Here is a 14,176-nt window from a genome sequence, read left to right on the forward strand (position 1 = left end):
TTTGCTTGTAATTCAGCATTTTGTAACCCTGTATTTAGGTGGGATTGTTGTAAGGGTAGTGAGTGAGATAGTGTGAAGATTGCTCAAGAGTGTGCAAGAAAACAGAGTGTCGCGGCTGGGACTCGCGGCTGGACTCGCGGCTGGACTCGCGGCTTCAACCCGCCAGAAGATGCACACGTGCCAAGCATGCTGGAAGATGAACAGTCATGCTAGCTGGAGCACTACAGGACAAAACAGGACAACTGGCCATACGGTTAACTCGCGACTTAGTCAAGTCGCGAGGTCAAGCCGCGAGCCACCCCTGTTTTGGAAAAACCTGACGTTTCGCATTCCTCTTCACTTCAGTATAAATACCCTTTTAACCCACGATTGAAAGAGAGCTTCGAGAGAGAATTTTGAGAGAGAAACCCTAAAGAAAAACCAGATTGTTTCACCCACAATCTCTACCTTAGAGTCTCATCAAATTCCCTCACTCTCTTCCTCTCCATTGTCAAATCCTTGAGAGGCCATTATACCAAACCTGGTTCTCACCATTATCATCTCTGTGAGACAGACGTTTGGAGTTCTGGGAAGCAGTTAGGAAGGAGCCAATATTCATTGGTTGATGCTACGGTGTAGTAGCGGAATCCGGAAAGCTAGAAAAGAAAAAGGTTCGGCGCAACCTCGTTGGAGCAAGAAGCTTGGAGGGCTTAGGTGCATTGGGTAGATTAGGCTTGGAGGGTTTATTACTGTCCTTGTATCCCAACTGTATTTTCTAGTGGATTGATTACCGCTTGGAGGGCGGCGGAGAGGTTTTTCGCCGAGGTCTTCGGTTTCCTCTTCGATAACATATCTAGTGTTATCGCTGTGTTTGCATCTTCCTTCCTCTCTATCTCTGCCTTTACATTATCTGCTGTGGTTTATTTTGTTGTGGCTTAGATAGTTGTTTAATCAATTCCATGTTATAGCATATGTTAAGTTTCCGCACACTAGTTGTTTAACATATTGCTTGTGTTGATTAAATTGATTTTTGGGGGTCTAAACGTTCAAAAGTGTTTTTGTACACGTTTTTGAACTTTCAACAATAACAAGGTGGTCTAAGTACTCATGAAATACCCTATTCATCAAGTTCATAAATGTAGTAGGAGCATTGGTCAATCCAAAAGGCATTACCAAGAATTCATAGTGCCCATACCTAGTCTTGAAAGCTGTCTTGGGTATGTCTTCACCCTTGATTTTCAATTGGTGTACCCAAAACGAATGTCAATCTTAGAGAAGACTTGTACCCCTTGCAATTGATCAAATAGGTCATCAATACGAGGGAGAAGGTGTTTATTTCTCATAGTAACCCAGTTTAACTCACGGTAGTCAATACACAATCTCATAGTCCCATCCTTCTTCTTCATAAATAAAATTGGTGCACCCTAAGGAGATGCACTTGGTCTGATGAACCCCTTATCAACGAGTTCTTGTAACTCTTCCTTGAGTTCCTTAAGTTCAATTGGTGCCATCCAATATGGTGCTTTCGAAATAGGAGAAGTTCCAAGGAGCAAATCAATGGAGAATTCAATCTTTCTATCTATAGGTTACCCTGGTAGGTCTTCAGGAAAGACATCAGGAAACTCCCTCACAACAGGGATATCATCCAACTTCAATACCTCTTTCCTAGTGTCCACCACATGAGCTAGGTATCCTCGGCACCCTTTCCGTAATAGACACTGAGCTCGAAGGGCAGATATCACCCTAGGTAAAGCATGCATCCTAGAGCCCTTATACCGAAATTCGGGTTCTCCTAGAGGCTGAAACACCACCTCTTTTCCAAAACAATCTACACTAGCATGATAAGCCGCCAACTAGTCCATCCCCAAAATTACATCATAGTCATACATGTCCATCAAAATCAAGTCTGCTAACATTTCCTTATCCTTAATTTGGATGACACAAGAATTAAGCATAGAATTACACACCAAAGAATCACCCATAGGTGTGGCCATAGACAAGTCATAATCCATAAGTCCAGGTTTCTTATCATATAATTTAGCATATCGAGAGGAGATGAAATAGTGTGTAAATCCATAATCAAATAAAGTTTTAGCAAAGTTTGAGAATAATGGGAGGATACCTGTAACCATAGTATCCGAAGCTTGAACGTCTTGTGGAGTGAGTGCAAACACCCTCCCTTGTGCCCTCCTCCTTTGATCATTCCTTCCAGGTTGTGCCATTGAGTTTTGTTAAGGAGATGTACAGCTTCTAGCTAAGTGTAATGTCTTCCCACAATTATAAAAAGCCTTTCCTTCAAAGAAACACGACTTATCTCCATGAAACCTTTCACATGTAGGGCAAGCATTCGAACTTCTACCTTGAGCATTCTGGGGTGGATTCTTATTTTCTAGCTTATTTGATGATGAATTACTCCCAAACCTCCCAAAAGATCCTTTCTTGTTCCAATGACCTCGAGCACTACCTTGTTGAAAGCCTAACTGTCTAGTGTTTCTAGGTGGGTTCTCCTTCCTAACATTATTCTTGAAATTTTCCTCTAGTCTCATAGCTCTCTTAACTAACTTTGCAAAATTATCAACCCTTGATACAATCAGATGGTGTCGAAGTCTCTCATTCAACCCCATTTGAAATCTGCTTGCTTTCTTTGCCTCAGTAAGGATTAAGTGGGGTCCAAAGTGAGATAAATCATTGAATTTAGCTGCATACTGCTCAACAGTCATATTTCCTTGCACCAAATCAGCAAATTCCTTTTCTTTTTGTTCCCGAACCACCTCAAGGAAGTAGTTATCATAGAAAACCCCTTTAAATTTCTTCCAAGTGATGGGATTTCTCTTAGTGTCCGTTCCCTCCAAAATGGCTTTAGTGGATCTTCACCAACGCTCAACTTCTCTAATCAACTTGAAAGTTGCAAACCATACCTTCTGAGAGTCAGTGCAATCTAAAGCTTCTAACAGTTTCTCCATTTGCAAGAACCAGTTCTCAACTTCTGTAGGATCTAGCTTCCCATCAAAGGAAGGGGGATTCTGCTTCATAAAAGTCTCAAAAGAGTAACCAGCCCTTGCCTCTACTCTATCTGCGCCTCTACTAGCAACATGGGTCAACCTATCCAACAGTCAGGCAACAGCTTCATCCAAAGGATCAGTGCGTGTCACCCTAGGACGTTCATTATTTTTCTCATCTTGAGTGACTTCGGCCTCAGTATCAACCCTTGCTTTGGTTGGCCTTCGCAAATTGACAATAGGTTCCTCACTATTGGAATTAGCTACTCTCTTTCTTTTGGGTGGCATGATACCTAGCTAACAAAGAAATCAAGAAATATAGACAGTGCAACAATTATTATTACTAAAAATAAGAAGTAACATTGCTAAGATTATTTAAAATTTCTCATCAAACATAACCTAAATACCAAATGCTCTGATAAAAAATCAAGATTATAGCCTAGTTTCAAGTGTCTACAGAATCATATCCTAATTTTCAAGTGTCTACAGGATCATAACCTAGTTTTCAAGTGTGCGTACGCGTAAATGAAATTATTGGGCCTAACTTCACTTGGGCTCACAACTTATTTATGAAGTGGATTTTAAGATTTCCTACTTTGGGTCGTTCTCGGCATAAAGACTCAAAGTAATATTCTCACTCTCTCACTTTCTTACTTCACCCTTGTTCTTCACCCTTTTCTCTGAGCCCCTTTTTCTTCCCCAACTTCTTCTATTTATAGCACTAAGTTAGTGGGGAGGTCATGATTACTGCCATTGTTAGTGTAATCAAAGGTCCAATATTATCTGTTGTAAGTGAGTGTTTAGGTGAGAGTGGAATGCTGAGATTATTACTTTGGAACTTAGTTCCAATTCAAGCTAATATGCCCAGTAGTGATGTTTCCTAGGAACTGCTGAGCATCTTATGGTACGCTTGGACCAAAGACTTTCTTAGTTATTTGGGAAATTTATGCCGAGCACCGGCCAGGGGATGAGATTAAAACTCGTAGTTTATAAAGGTAGTTTAAAGTAGAGATTTGAAAAATGGGCCGTGCTATTGGGCCTGAACCTAGGGCTCAATTGGGTCTAGGTACCTCGGTGTCGTACATTAACCCCCCCTTGATTCATGCTCGGCTACCGAGAAGAATCAAGGAACCGACCGGCTCTCTTGTTTCGAAAGCCTAACAGCTAGGGACTCATGCGGTTATGGCTTCCCATTAATGCTCTTCTTAAAAGACGCGCTATTCTTAAGTGTCAGTTTCATTTGTCATTATTGCCTGACGGTTCGTGAAATGAGGCGGTGCGCGTGTCGGTTATCATTGGCATTCGTAGGGTTTTTCGTGAACCGTGCCTATTTATTACTGATTAAACGTTCCTATGTCCTCTTCTGCTCCTATAAATAGTTCTCTTTAGAATATTCTTTCACTTTTTTCACTTTCTACCTCCTGAGCATACTCTCTGCTGATCACTCCTTTGAGCGCTTACTCATCAGCCCAGAGACCCTTTCTTCCTTAGAGCCCAAAGTAAGTTATCTTCCTTCTCCTTTTTCTTCAACTTCTTTCTACGAGTTCCATCTCTCAGTATTAGATTTCAAAAATGGGCTATTCTTTTCTCCTGGAGGCCTCAGGAGCTTTGGCCACCTTTAGGCAAAAGTTTGATATCCCCGATGACATGGAAGTGGCTTACTACCACGAGAGTGAAATTGCTCTCCACAGAGGGCATGCTACAACCTTTTTTCCTTTAGTGGTAGTTCTAGAAGGTGGGGTTAGGTTCCCCATGGACCCTCTTTTGACCAGCACACTTAGGTACTATGGGCTGTGCCCCGACCAGCTCCTTTCTAATTTTTACCGAGTAGTTAGTTGCGTTAGTAGGTTGAATCACACATTTGATTTACTGTTGGATCACCATGACATAAACCACATGTACAGTCTCTGTGGGAATAAAACTTCCAACTATTACTTAAAAACTAGGGATAATCGGGTACGGCTGATATCATGCCTATCTAATTCGAATAGGAACTCGACTGGGGAGTTTGTCTGAGTGTGCGGCAACTGGTTTGCCGGGGAGATCCCCTGCCTCCTTTCACGACATAAAGTGGGTTCATACCAATCTCTGACTTAACCGTTTTTTTTTTCTTTTATTGAAGTAACTTTTTACTACTGGTTGTTGATATCGTATCTTGTTCCTTTACAGAGGGTAAATAATTCGTCCTAGACATTAGGACAGTCCACGTCAGAGACTTGAATTTCATCCTTCAGTCCGAGATATTTGTGCATTGGGATGGACAACTCTGAGCCTCACATCTAATCTTCGAGGTCGAACCAATTTATTCTACCCGGCAGTCCTTCAAACAGGCACTGTTATTTGACAGCCCACTTTTGTCATACATAGACATTTCGTATGCGAATTTTCTACCGCCGAAGCTTACGATTAGTGAGGCGAGGGAATTAGGAAAGCGTTACACTTGCTCGGATGAGCTAGCGTCTCTACAAGATGAGTCTGCAGAGCGTATGTCTTAGTGTCTCTGAGAGTTAGCTCACGAGGCTATCCAAGAAGAAGCTCTTGTTCAAGGACCCGCTCACCCTGAGAACCCTGTTGAACCCGAGGCCCCTGTGGAGGAAGCCAAGCACTTTACAACTGACGTAACCAACTTGTCGGCCATTGATTCCTTTCTCGGTGAAGACATGGTGACCCAGAAGACCATGACCATTGATTGCTTCGTACCTGGTGTGCGGCAAGCCACTCAGCCCCCACCCTCTTAGAGCGAAACCTAGGCACCTCCCCTTCCACCCCCTCCTCAAGCTGGACAAGCCCAGAAAAGACAGAGGGCCATCGATCAGTTGCCTATGGGTCCGAGAGATGTAGCCACTCAGACCCCTCCTGTCCAATAGGAGGTATTGTCATTCACGAGCCGCAAACCCAGATCTAGTCGGGTGTTGCATCCTCCTCTCAAGTCGCGTCGGCGTGACAGCCTAAGTTTCTACTGGATGGCAAGCCTCTGCCTTCAACTGCCTGTGTGTGGACATGGGAGAAAGGCGAGGGGGCCCGCAAAGCTCAAACCCTGGCCATGAGTCTCCTTCTGCCCGATGATGTACATGCCTTCGAAGAAGGGTCAGAGGAGTTCGTGGGGCATAGGTTACAATGGCATACTATCGCGGTAACTTTCTACTTGTAAATTACTTATCATCCTCTTCGTTTCAGTTCCATACTAATTTTTGTCTTTGTTAGGCTGCTCAATTGGCCCATATTCTCGGTGGTCGTGCAAAAGATCTTGTCAAGGAGGTTGATCGAGAGAGGGAGGCGTGGGAGACAGTTGTCAAAACGACTAAGGAAAAACTAAAGGCAGCTGATTCTGTTGAGAAGAAGGCTGCTGCGAAGAAGAATAGAGCTTTGGTGGAGAAGAGGTGCGCGGAACTCCTGGCTAAGTAGAATGAAACAGATGTCAAGCTGGCCCAAGCAATTAACTTAAATACGGCCAAAGCCGAGGAACTTGTCGACCTGAGGGCGGCTTTGGAGGCTTGCGAAGAAAAATAGTACAACAAAGGGTTTGCCAATGCTGAGAATTCTGCAGAGCCAGTGGTGAACCAAGCTCAAAGGTTGGGTTTTGAGGCCAGGTGGTTTGCTGTTCTGCAAGTTTTAAGGGTTCTCGAGATTCCCCTCTAAGAGATCCCAGCCAAATTTCTTTTCCAAGCTCTGTCACTACCATGCAGGATCCCCCTGTGCCCGTTGAGGAGAAGGAAACAGCAAGTATGAGGGAACTGATGGAATAGATCGATGCTTATGTAGAGCCAAATGAAATGCAAGCCACCAGCATCCCGAATACCCAAGATCAGCTTGATGGGGACCTGCACTTTCCCGTAGCCGAATAGCAGCAGCCCAAAGCAGCAGATTAAACTGGACCCTTCACCTGACCAAGTTACTTGTCGTACCGCTTTTCTAATGCTTTTACTTCTTTCTATTGCACTTTCTTTTTTTCTTTTTTTCTTTTTTTTTTTACTTGGTTAATTTGCCTATGTCATCGGGCTGTGGTGACTGAACAGCTTCATCTATTTTTGTTGTTGCTATTTATTCTTATGCATGTTTGGCTAGGAATTGCCTGCACGGTGGGTTAAGTCGAGCCCTAATATATTGTGTTTTTATAATGTATGTTTGTTTTCCTGAGAATGGGAACGGCATGGTGGCTCAAATCCTAGTGCACAGTTCTCATCTGCTCGGCGATTTTGACCAAACTCAGAATGGGGTTTCTGCCCTTAGAGTTTTTTGTAAGAATGATAAGATTTCCACCCACTCGATGATTTTGATCGAACCGAGAATGAGGTTTTTGTCCTTAGAGTTTTTGTAAGAACGATAAGGTTTCCACTTGCCCGTCGATTTTGATCGAACCGAGAATGAGGTTTCTGTCCTTAGAGTTTTTGTAAGAACGATAAGGTCTCCACTTGCTCGGCGATTTTGATCGAACAGAGAATGAGGTTTCTGTCCTTAGAGTTTTTGTAAGAATGATAAGGTTTCCACCTGCTCGGTGATTTTGATCGAACTGAGAATGAGGTTTCTGTCCTTAGAGTTTTTGTAAGAATGATAAGGTTTCCACCTGCTCGGCGATTTTGATCGAACCGAGAATGAGGTTTCTATCCTTAAAGTTTTTGTAAGAATGATAAGGTTTCCACCTGCTCGGCGATTTTGATCGAACCGAGAATGAGGTTTCTATCCTTAAAGTTTTTGTAAGAATGATAAGGTTTCCACCTGCTCAGTGATTTTGATTGAACCAAGAATGAAGTTTCTGTCCTTAAATTTTTCCATTCGTACTAAATATGCAATTACTTAAAGCGCAATAACAAAATCGAAAATAGCTTAGACAAGTAACTACATTATTAAATTGATTATAGTGGAGTACAAGATTTGGACTTACATTTTCGAGCATGATTGGTCACAGATAAAACTTCTTTAGGTTGTGGACATTCCATGGCCGAGGGAGTGGCCTCTCGTCAAGGTCTTCTAAGTAGTAAGCTCCCACACCTACAATGGCGGTAACTCTGTATGGTCCCTCCCACGTTTGAGCTAACTTCCCTGCACCTACGTCCCTCATGTTTCCCACAACCTTTCTCAGCACCAAGTCCCCAGCGTCGAATTCTCTACCTTTTACATCTCGGTTGTATCTTTGGGCGAGTCTCTGTTGATACTCCGCGAGTCGTATGGTTGTTGTTTCCCGGCACCCTTCTAGCCAATCCAAGTGCTCCATCATTAAACCGTCATTTTGGATGGGGTCAAATCCCGCGACCCATGCACTACACAAACTTACTTCGATCGGTATCACGGCTTCTGCCGCATAAATCAAGGAGAACGGGGTCTCCCCCGTGGATCTTCTGGGAGTTGTACGGTAAGCCCATAAAACGTTAGGTAACTCTTCGGCCCACCTCCCCTTTGCCCTGTCCAACCTTCTCTTCAACCTGTTCAAAATGGTCTTGTTCACTGCCTCAGCTTGGCCATTGCTTTGAGGGTACGCCAGAGTAGAATATCTGTTATTAATGCCGAAATCACTACAAAAGGTCTAGAAAGCTTTGCTGTCAAACTATAGCCCATTGTTTGATATCAGTGAGACCGGCACCCCAAATCTTGTGACTACGTTTTTCCATACAAACTTCTTCACGTCCACGTCCCAGATATTGGCTAAGGCCTCTTCTTCCACCCATTTTGTGAAATAATCGACTGCTACCAACACAAATTGACGGTTACCTGTTGCTTAGGGAAAAATGCCGAGGATGTCTAGCCCTCACTATGCAAATGGCCATGGACTGTTGACGAGGTTTAGACGACCTACAAGCTGGTGGATTAGAGGGGCGTGTTTTTGGCATTGTTCACACTTCCGGACATATTCCACTGCATCCTTCTGCATAAATGCGGCCACCAAAACCCTTAAGTCATCGCCCTATGTGCTAACGATAGCCCCCCAAGATAACCGCCACACGCTCTGTCATGTAGCTCGGACAGAAGTTCATTTACTTTCTTGAGATGTAAGCATAAAAGGTATGGGCCTCCGAAAAACCTCCGGTATAGTTTGCGATCTGCCGACAGCTAATACTGGGGAGCCACTCAACGAATCTTTTTAGCCTCTTTTCATCGTTCGGAACTTTATCCTTAGCTAGGAAGTCTATGATTGGGTTAATCCAGTACAGCTTGGATATTGATACCATGGCCACATCAACCCCAACAGGGTTACAGTTATCTTCCATACTGATACTTGGCTCGCTTATAAGTTCTATTTTGATGAGTCGAGGAATCTCCTCGATAGTCGACGAGGCCAATGTGGCCAGTGAGTCAGCGTGTCTATTTTGTGCCCGACCTACCTAGGCTACCTTCACTGTCCCAAACTCGCTAATGACTTGCTTAGCTGTGCTCAGATAGGCTTTCATCCGAGAGTCCCGAGCTTCAAAGCTTCCTAGGATTTGATAAACAACCAGCCGAGAATCTGAATAAATCTCCACATCCTTCGCACCCAGGCATAATACGGCCCTTAATTCGGCTAGAAATGCCTTATATTCGGCTTCATCGTTAGAGACTTTTGAATCCCAATCTGAAGGAATGCTCCAGTTGTATGCCCTCCAGAGTGATTATGACAATACAGGCTTCGGCCCCTATAGCATTTGAAGCACTGTCCACAAACACCTTCCACGGGCGATTCTCTACATTACAGATTATCTTCCCATCATTCTTAGGGGTGAATTCTGCAATGAAATCAGCAAGAACCTGTCCCTTCATCGAGCTTCGAGGCCTGTACCTTATGTCAAAAGAACCTAACTGAGTTCCCCACTTGGCTATTCAGCCCATGAAGTTTGATCTTTTTAACAGTGACTGCAGGGGATATTTGGTGAGGACGAACACAGTATGAGCCTGAAAGTAATGCGGCAGCTTTCTCATTGCGTGCACCAGAGCCAATACTAACTTCTCCAAGGGTAGATATCTCGTCTTGGCATCTACTTAGGTTTTGCTTATGTAATACACCGGCTGCTACACTCCTTGGTCCCTCAGCAATACAGCGCTCACAGTGTGATTGGACACTGAAAGGTACATGAACAAATCTTCTCTGGACTTCGGTGCCATTAACATGGGCACTTGCGTCAAATACTTCTTCAGGTCTCGAAAGGCCTTGTCACACTCCTCATCCCACTCAAACCCCTTCCACTTCTTCAGAAGTTGATAAAATGGTCTACATCGGTCGGCAAATTTGGAGATGAATCGATTTAGTGCGGCCAACATCCCGGTTAATACTTGTACTTCCTTGGGATTGCTCGGTGGTCTAAGGCGATTCACGCCCTCTATGTGGTCGGGATTGGCTTCTATCCCCTGAGTAGAGATCAGATACCCTAAGAACTTACCAGCCCCCAAACCGAAAGTACACTTCTCGGCATTCAGGCACAACTTATGTTGCCGAAGTACCTCAAATACTCCCCGGAGGTCTTCTATATGTCGTGGTTCCCGTTTGCTCTTTACCACCATATCGTCAATGTATACTTCTACCGTGCACTTGATTTTCTCTTGGAACATTCTCGTCATCATCCGCTAGTAAGTGGCTCTAGCATTGTTCAACCCAAATGGCATGACTTCATAGTGATAGTTTGCACCTGGGGAAATGAATGCTGTCTTTTCTAGGTCCTTGGGTGCCAGGGCAATCTGGTGATACCCCTGAAAAGCATCCAAGAAACTCATCCTCGAGTGCCCATATGTAGCATCTACCAATTGATCAATCTTGGGCATTGGGAACAGATCTTTAGGACATGCTCGGTTTAAGTCCGTGAAATCCATACAAACCCTCCATTTACCATTCTTTTTCTTCACTACCACTGTATTCGCTAACAATTCTAGGAAGAATATTTCTTTTATCACTCCTACTTCCTTCAGCCTTTGGACTTCCAAGTTGACCGCGTCAACATGCTCCTTCGATGCTCTTCTCATCTTTTGCTTTTTCGGGGGGAATGATGGGTCCACATTGAGCTTATAGACAATGAACTCAAGATCTACGCCGGGCACTTCGTACGAACTTCATGCAAAGACATCCACATTCTACAAAAGGAATAACAACTTGTCTACCTTCTCTCGGTCATTCATGCTCGTGCCTATTTGAAAGTACTTGTCAGTGTCTGGAAAAATTTTAACCTTCAAAACCTCCTCAGCACGACTTGCCCCTGCTTTTTCTTGGGGCTTCTGTAATTGCTATAAAGTTGTTCCTTCGGTAGTTTCCTTTTGTCCACTCGGCTCGCCCTTCCACCTAACTGCGGCGACCAGACACTGCCTAGCCACTCCCTTGTTTCCCCATACCACGGCAACTCCGTCCTCAGTGGGAAATTTAACTTTCATATGCAGGGTGAATGGAACAACCTTCATTGCGTGAATCCACGGCCTTCCCAGGATTGCCGTGTACGGCGAGAACAATCTGACTACTATGAATGTCACCATTACTTCCTTGCCTTCCATATTCACCGAGAGAGAAATTTGACATTTGGGAATTACCACTCTTCCGTCAAACGAGATTAGTGGCGTATCATATTTCACCAAGTCTTGATTTTTTAATTCGAGCCCCTCGCACAAATCTGGGTACATAACATCAGCTCCACTTCCCTGGTTTATCATCACTCTTTTCACCAAAAAATCGCTTATCTGTGCTGTTACTACCAACGCATCATCATGAGGTTGGATTGTCCCCTCCAGATCTTCCTCGTCAAAAGAGATTGCCAGCCGACCAACTTTCATCATTTTCACGGGTGATTGTCCTTCCATGCAGGCCACCGTTAATACTTTTCTAATCATGGTCACACCTCTTGGGGCAACATGGATGACCTCAATCACTCCCAACGGTGGCGGGAGGGGATTCCCTTTCTACTGAGCACCCTGGCCGGCATCTCGGTTACCAGAATCCACTACGAACTCTTTCAAATATCCTGCCTTTACTAATTGCCCCAGATGATCTTTTAATACCCAGCATTGCTCGGTGGTGTGCCTTTTATCTCTGTGAAATATGCAGTACAAGTTTTGATTTCTCCAAGATGGGTCCCCTTTCATCTTGTTCGGCCATATGAAGAACGACTCGTTCTTAATCCGATCTAGAATTTTGCGCACCGGCTCTTTAAACGCCACATTCACTCCTTCAATTTGCGGTTCTTACTCCTGCATCCTGAAATCCTTTTTTGGTCTTGTCAAAATAATGCCCTGCCGAGATCGCCCGAGCAACGGTGCCTTTCCCTTATTTTGCAGTCGATCATCTTCGAGACGCTTATACTCCTCCCTCATAAGTTGCCTCATATCCTCGAAAGGTCTTTTCGTCAGCGACTCCCATAGTTCGAAATCTTCAGGAAGCCCCATCATGAAGGTGCTTGCCGCAATCTTCTTATTGCCCCCACCGATCTCATTGTATAATTCCCAATATCGACTGGCATAACTTCGAAGGGTTTTGCTGACCCTCATTTTTATGGAAAGTAGTGCGTCCATTGATTGAGGCACCCGGCTGCACATCACGAATCAAGCGCCGAACTCCTGGATTAGCTCGGTAAAGCTGCGAATGGAACCTTTTCGTAATCCATTGAACCATCTCAAGGCTGTGGATCCAAGACTGGATGGGAATACCTTACCCATTAGTGCATTATTGTGTGCATGCAAGGACATCATGTGGATATAATGATTGACATGCTCCACAGGGTCTGTTTTCCCATTGTAGGAGTTAAATGGTAGCCATGTAAACTAACTCGGCATAGGGGCCTGTTCAATTTCATTTGAGAATGGTGACCAAGCAGCTCTTCATAAGTCCCGGCTCATGGCGTCCATGGCAGCATTTTGGGTTCGCTATTCCTTTGGGGAATCCGAACCTCGGTCTTTATATCCACGCAAGTGTGAACAGTTCCGATGCTGACACGTCTCTCGAGAATGCAAGTGGTTCCTGTGTCGGCTTGATTCTCAGGAAAGTGACTGGTCCCGAAATCATCGGGGACCGAATTGGCTAGAGCCCTCTTTGCCTCGATTTCCCACGCTATCATCCTTCCTTTCCTAGTTGTTTCGGTTCCTTCCCTTGTGCCAACCCCTTACTTCCAACTCTAGATCTCTTACCAGTCTGCACAACTGCTCCAGCTCTTGGTCTCTACCATCACGCTGCTCGTGTCCTGAGGCACCCGACATCGTTCGGTGAGTCTGGTCTGATCCTCCTCCCAGACCAGATTCTTCTTCTCCTCGCGCACGCTCCCCATCCTCACGCCTCTTCTGTCTTCTTTCCCACCATGTGGAGCATTGAGAAAATCCTATCGATTTGCTCTCAGCTTGGCCTCTCGAGCGCCCTTCGGACATTTCCTATGTTTGAGTCTCACTTTGGCTCACAACTTATTTATGAAGTAGGTTTTAGAATTTCCTACTTTTGGTCGTTCTCGACACAGGGACTCAAAGTAATATTCCCACTCTCTCACTTTCTTACTTCACCCTTGTTCTTCACCCTTTTCTCTGAACCCCTTTTTCTTCTCCAACTTCTTCTATTTATTGCATTAAGTTAGTGTGGAGGTCATGATTACTGCCATTGTTAGTGCAATCAAAGATCCAATATTATCTGCTGTAAGTGGGTGTTTAGGTGAGAGTGGAATGCTGAGATTATTGCTTTGGAACTTGGTTCCAACTCAAGCTAATATGCCTGGTAGTGATGTTTCCTGGGAACTGCTGAGCATCCTATGGTATGCCTGGACCAAAGACTTTCTTAGTTGTTTGGGAAATTTATGCCGAGCACCGGCCAGGGGATGAGATTAAAACTCGTAGTTTATAAAGGTAGTTTGAAGCAGAGATTTGAAAAATGGGGTCGTGCTATTGGGCCTGAACCTAGGGCTCAATTGGGTCTGGGTACCTCGATGCCGTACATCAAGTGTCTGCAGAATGATATCCTAAGCTCTGATACCACAATTGTAATGCCCCAAAATCATAAGCAATAAAAGTCTATTTAATCTGAACAATCCATAAAAAAAATATTAAATAAAAGAAACCAACAAACTAAAATCTCATCACAAATGTCAAAGCTCTAATCCACCAAAGACAAAATATCCTCAAAATAATTTTCTAGTACAAAGTTTAATGCCATAAAAATCATAATAAACTCCTCAGTTCCACAAAATAATTCATAACTATTGTCTTCCACGAGTCTCTACTCCAATAATTTCCCTAATGTACTTGTAAGGGGAAATAAAGGGGGGTGAGATGACTCAATA

The 14,176-nt window shown here is 44.1% G+C and overlaps 2 protein-coding genes across 2 annotated transcripts; both read right to left on the reverse strand.

Moving 5' to 3' along the window:
* Positions 1 to 2,210: 2,210 nt before the first annotated feature.
* On the reverse strand, positions 2,211 to 5,616 carry LOC126691196 (uncharacterized). The gene is made up of 3 exons (XM_050386256.1): positions 5,537 to 5,616; positions 2,898 to 3,081; positions 2,211 to 2,825 (listed from the first exon to the last, which is right to left on the reverse strand). Exons 1-3 carry the CDS (start codon positions 5,614 to 5,616, stop codon positions 2,211 to 2,213), a joined length of 879 nt encoding a protein of 292 aa, XP_050242213.1.
* A 5,543-nt stretch (positions 5,617 to 11,159) lies between these two features.
* Positions 11,160 to 11,699, reverse strand: LOC126691197 (uncharacterized). Its single transcript, XM_050386257.1, has one exon. It carries the CDS (start codon positions 11,697 to 11,699, stop codon positions 11,160 to 11,162), a length of 540 nt encoding a protein of 179 aa, XP_050242214.1.
* Between the last annotated feature and the right edge of the window lie 2,477 nt (positions 11,700 to 14,176).

The sequence above is a fragment of the Quercus robur genome, chromosome 7, assembly GCF_932294415.1.
Source record: "Quercus robur chromosome 7, dhQueRobu3.1, whole genome shotgun sequence".
NCBI classification, from domain to species: domain Eukaryota; kingdom Viridiplantae; phylum Streptophyta; class Magnoliopsida; order Fagales; family Fagaceae; genus Quercus; species Quercus robur.

What these genes read in the sequence shown, in the direction of transcription:
- LOC126691197 (XM_050386257.1), bottom strand. Translation starts at nt 11,699, where the DNA reads ATGATGAAAGTTGGTCGGCTGGCAATCTCTTTTGACGAGGAAGATCTG.
- LOC126691196 (XM_050386256.1), bottom strand. Translation starts at nt 5,616, where the DNA reads ATGGCCGACAAGTTGGTTACGTCAGTTGTAAAGTGCTTGGCTTCCTCC. An exon ending in GGTTCAACAGGGTTCTCAGG is followed by an intron (nt 3,082 to 5,536) that starts GTGAGCGGGTCC and finishes ACTGTTGGATAG; the next exon opens with GTTGACCCATGTTGCTAGTA. An exon ending in ATTGCACTGACTCTCAGAAG is followed by an intron (nt 2,826 to 2,897) that starts GTATGGTTTGCA and finishes GCCATTTTGGAG; the next exon opens with GGAACGGACACTAAGAGAAA.